General features: G+C 53.1%; 1 protein-coding gene across 1 annotated transcript; it reads left to right on the forward strand.

The window, feature by feature from the left end:
* Positions 1–648: 648 nt before the first annotated feature.
* LOC126069485 (uncharacterized) lies at positions 649–4,383 on the forward strand. Its single transcript, XM_049872956.1, has 3 exons — positions 649–695; positions 1,922–2,709; positions 4,340–4,383. Exons 1-3 carry the CDS (start codon positions 649–651, stop codon positions 4,381–4,383), a joined length of 879 nt encoding a protein of 292 aa, XP_049728913.1.
* The last annotated feature ends 1,177 nt before the right edge of the window (positions 4,384–5,560 follow it).

Below are 5,560 nucleotides of genomic sequence, written 5' to 3' on the forward strand. Positions count from 1 at the left end.
TCCCACTTATCTGAATAAAGGCCTGACTCAGAAAAATGGGTGACAGCTTGGGGCTCAGAGGGGCCCTGGAATGAGAAGGCAAGTGCTGAGGGGACACAAGGGACAGGAGGTTTTCAGCACATGGAAGCAGGAAGGGATGGGGTGCCCAGAGGTTGGGAGGAGTCCACTATTCTGGGGTGTTCTCAAAGAATATCCAGAGCAAATCTGCAGGGTCCACTGACTGCTCTTTTCCCTTTGCCAGTCGCTGCTCCCCTTCTGCACGTCTTCTTCTTGGCTGGGGAGGGGGGAATGAAGGGTCTCCAGAATTCCCCTTTGTGGGATGGGGAGGACCGGGAAGCAAGGAGGAGAAGTACCAAGAGTGAGGGGGCTGGGGCCGGCCAGCAGGGAGGCCCACTATTGGCCCAGCTCCCAGGGCCTGGGCCCGAGGAGGGAGCTGCCTGCCCCTCACCATTCCCTCCCCCTGCCTCCCAGGGCTCCTTGGCTGCTGAGCTTGCCAGCTGGGTCCCCGCCAAGCCAAACAGCTGCCAGGGGGAGAGGAAGAAGCATTTCCGAGCAGAGAGGCCCCTGTGGGCTCCTGCTGAAGCCTAGAATCCCCTTTTCTCACCGCCAAGTGCGGAGGGGAATCTGTGCACATGCATACAGGCAGGCATGCAGGGCGCCAGGGAGCCTGAGGCACCGGGGCCAGGGGACCCGGGGTGTGACCCAGGCAGGGTGGAGGGACAGGGCCAGGACTGTGCCAGGTGGCAGGGAGTGCAGGGGTTAGGTCTGGCTCATTCAGAGGCTGAAAAGATGTAGTAGGCTAAATTCATGTCCACCTGGAACCACAGAATGTGACCTTATTTGCACATAGGGTCTTTGTAGGTATAATTAAAATAAGGATTGCACTAAGGTCATACTAGATAAGGGTGGGCCCTAAGTTCAATGAAAGCATCCTTGTAAGAGACAGGAAAGGACACACAGAAACGCAGGGGAGAAGGCCATATAAAGATTCCTGTGAAGATGGAGGTGAGACTGGAGCCCCAAGTCAAAGAACAACTCGAGGAAGGAAGCCTTTTTGCCTAGCGTCTTTGGAGGGAGCATGGCTTTACTGGCACTTTCATTTCCCACTTCTGGCCTCCAGAACTATGAGAGAATAAACTTCATTGTTTTAAGCTACTAAGTTTATGGTAAGTTTTTGTGGCAGCCCTAGGAGACTAATACAGGGTATGCACGGCAAAAAGAGTATGGGGGAGGAGTGGGCACGCCGGAGCTCGATAAGGAAACCTTGGAAAACAGAATGAAAAATACCTATCGCTTATAGCGCCACGACTCTGTGCCAGCACTTTAAAGATATTTATCTCAATTCTCACAATGACCCTGCTGGTAAGAATTACTCCCATTTTAGACCTGAGGTTCAGATCCAGGGTTATCCCATTTAGTTGGGATCCCAATATAGGACCCTCTCTCTCTTAATCTTGACTTCTTTCCACTTTCTTTCAAAGGAAGCCACAGCAGATTTTAGGGCAGATGATATGTGCTTTAAAAGGAGGGAAGGTACCCACAGGTCTAGCAGGGGAACACATGAAGCTTCTGTGGAGAACTGAAGAAGGGGGCATTGTCCCTATTGATTTTGGGGCCTTCTGTAATTGGATGGAAACCCTGGTGGCATAGTGTTAAGTGCTACGGCTGCTAACCAAAGGGTCGGCAGTTCGAATCCGCCACGTGCTCCTTGGAAACTCTGTGGGGCAGTTCTACTCTGTCCTATAGGGTGGCTATGAGTCGGGATCGACTTGACAGCACCGGGTTTGGTTTTTTTGGTTTGTGATTGGATGCCCTTTCTATAGTCCTTTGAGACACATCTAGTGATCTGTTCCCATCCTGAGGGTGTGAGCCTTAACGAGGAAGGGGAGACACTCCTACTCATCTCATTCTCACTCCGAAGACCACCATCACTATCCACCACTATCGCCATCCGCCGCTATCACCATCCACCACCATCACCACCTCTATCAGTGCCCTACCATCGCCACCCACCACCACCACCACCTCATCAGTGCCCTACCATCACCACCCACCACCACCACCCACCACCACCACCACCTCATCAGTACCCTACCATCATCACCCACCACCACCACCACCCACCACCACCACCACCTCTATCAGTGCCCTACCATCACCACCCACCACCACCACCACCCACCACCACCACCACTTCATCAGTGCCCTACCATCACCACCCACCACCACCACCACCCACCACCACCACCACCTCATCAGTACCCTACCATCACCACCCACCACCACCACCACCCACCACCACCACCACCTCATCAGTACCCTACCATCACCACCCACCACCACCACCACCCACCACCACCACCACTTCATCAGTGCCCTACCATCGCCACCCACCACCACCACCACTTCATCAGTGCCCTACCATCGCCACCCACCACCACCACCACCCACCACCACCACCACCTCTATCAGTGCCCTACCATCACCACCCACCACCACCACCACCTCTATCAGTGCCCTACCATCGCCACCCACCACCACCACCACCTCTATCAGTGCCCTACCATCACCACCCACCACCACCACCACCCACCACCACCACCACCTCTATCAGTGCCCTACCATCGCCACCCACCACCATCACCACCTCTATCAGTGCCCTACCATCGCCACCCACCACCACCACCACCCACCACCACCACCTCATCAGTGCCCTACCATCACCAGCAGCACCTTCACTGCTATCATCACCTATACTATCACCACATCCACCATTGCCACACTGATTCCACTATCATCACCATGTCTAGTACTGCTACCATCTCTACTACTATCACCACCTCCATTACCATTACCATGACTACCACCTCTGACATCACCACCACCATCACCTTCATCACCATTATCACCTTCACCATTACCACCATCACCACCACCAATAACCACCTCCATTACTATCACCACCTCCATCATCATCACTATCATCATTCCACCCCCAGCATCACTATCATCATCACCACCTCTACTACCAAAACTGCTGAAACTATCATCACAACCAGTATTTCTATGTCCATATAACCATCTCTATCACTACCCCGTCTACCACTTCCACTACCACCACCTCCACCACCAACAGCAACTCCACCACTACCACCAGCACCACAAATGCCATCTCTATGTGAAATAATGAGATTACAGGCAGGCAAGTTTACTCAGGGCAGATTTCTTGTGACAGGACAGCTGAGCAGAATTTAGCAGGAGTCAGAAGAGTTGGGCTATCTGGCTGACAGACATGATCAGGAGCTGAGGACTGCCCCAAGTTTAGCCCTGTTAGGAGGGGAGGTGGTCTTGCCTGGCCGGAGTGCACTTAGTGGAACAGGCTGTCTTCGCAGGTGTGGGTTTGAGTGGGTGGAGCTTATGCTAGTGCGGTGCAGTAAATTACTTACTATGACCCTTCTAGCCATAGTCTTTGTAACTCCCACCAAATGACTGAGTGGGGCTATGCAAATTAGGTGCTTGTGGCCCACCAAGGGGATTGGATAGCTTGCTAATAATGTAAATAAGGTGCATGGCACCCTTATGGGGATGGGACTTTGCAAATAAGGTGTATGGAACCCTAATGAACAGGTTGGTCGGTTTTGCCATCCCACTAAGCTTAAAATGAGCCATCCCAGAGGTGGGAAGGAAGGATCTCACCACCACCAAGAAAAAAGAGCCAGGACTGGAGCGTGTCCTTTGGACCCAGGATCCGTGTGCTGAGAACATCCTAGATCCAGGAAACAGAGGGAGAGCTGTAACACCAGAGACGTTGAGAGACAGTGAGAAGCAGTAGCAGAGAAATGGTGGCAGCAGAAGCAGCAGAACCAGGAGACTGGCAGCAGACAGTGTGGTGGGCTTACCTGGCCCATGGACCAAGAAAGCTGAGTGCCTTCAGACAAGAGGCTTCCTGGTGGAGTGGGGTGCCTCTGGGCACTTGCTGGTAGAGCTAAAGAGCTGTCTAACACTTGCCCAAGCAGGGCAGGGGCTGAAGGGCCACAGAGAGGTGTGCCTGTTGAGAAGAGGCTGTCTTCACCAAAGAACTGTATCCTGAGCATTCCTGAACCTGAACTGTAAACTGTTTCTTCCCTAATAAATCCCATAATTGTTAGTATTGTCTGTGAGTTCTGTGTGGTCATTGCAGCAAATTATCAAACTCAGCGGAGAAGTAGAGGGTGCTGTGAGAGGGACGGTTGGTGTCAGAATTGGTACAAAGGTTGGAGAGTGGAGGCATGTCTGACCTCCGCCTCATAGAGGTCAGCCTTGGGATTTTGATTCTGACACTCCTCTTCTGTTCTTACAGCTAGTGACACACCCGGCCATGCCTGGCTCTTGCTTACTCTCTAGGGGGTGTGAATTTTGGCAGGCCCCGGGCTCCTGGCCACTGCCTGGATTGGCCATGGCAGTGAAATCATGAGGGTGGCAGTACTGGGATAGCTGGGGAGTGGGGCAGGGAGAAAGAGGCCGCCCTGGCTGGGAGAGGAAGAGGCCTCTCGTGAAACTGATGAAGTAAGCACGTTGATGCTCCATTGCCCCAGACAAGCTCCACTCTGCCTGTTGGCTAGTCATGGGCTTTCGGGTGCTACGGTCAGTCTTTGCCAAGGGCTCTCGGTTTCTCTTTTCCAGGAGACACCTTGCTATTCAGATTGCCCCCCTGTGGGATCACAGGGACCAGAAGGCTGTGATCTGGGGGTGGAGAGAACTGACTAGCAGAGAGGATGCCCCATTTCTCCACTCAGCTGAGTAGGCCCTCCCTCCACGTTAGGCTGTGAGTGTGTGTGTGGGTGGGTATGAGTGAGTGTAATGAGTGTGAGTGTGTATGTGTGAGTGTGAGTGAGTGAGTGGGTGTGTGAGCGTATGTGTGTGGTGGGAGCAGACTTTTTCCAGAGCCTCAGGCCACAGCTGCTCCTTTGCCCCTTCCCTGTAAGCATCAGGGCCTCCAGCTGCCTGCACCGCCTTTAAGAACTGGGGATTGGCCGGCTCTGGGAACAGCCTCTCTCAATCCTTCCAAACCCCTAAACTGCCCGAATGCTCAGCTAATCCCACCCTCCAGGATCGCACTTGAGAGCTGCCGCAAGTGGGAAACAATACTATCCTGGGACATGTTTATCTCTGCATCAGGCGTGAGAGCTGGGCAGACAGGCTGGCGACTGGTGAGGCTGAGGGGCCACTGAGTCCCAGAGATGGGGGTTGGAGGGTGGAGTCAGTGAGAGCACCGGGGAGGGGGCCAGGCTCTTGTTCACATCCTGGGAAGTGGATAGGGCTAGGTTACCTCCTGCTTGCCTCTGAAAGTCACTCCTCAGAGGAAGGCCTTTTGCTGGGTTAGGAAGGACATTGGCAGGACATGGAGCCCGTCTGACATATAGTAGTGACAGCCAATGTTTACTGAGCACTTACTATATATCAGGCCCTTTCCAAGCACTTTATATATGTCAACTCATTTAATCCTATGTCACTATAAGGCTAGTACATGGCTGTTATCTGCATTTACAGATGAGGAAACTGAGGCTTAGATAAGTTAAGA

This window comes from Elephas maximus, chromosome 1, assembly GCF_024166365.1.
Source record: "Elephas maximus indicus isolate mEleMax1 chromosome 1, mEleMax1 primary haplotype, whole genome shotgun sequence".
Classification (NCBI taxonomy): Eukaryota; Metazoa; Chordata; class Mammalia; order Proboscidea; family Elephantidae; genus Elephas; species Elephas maximus.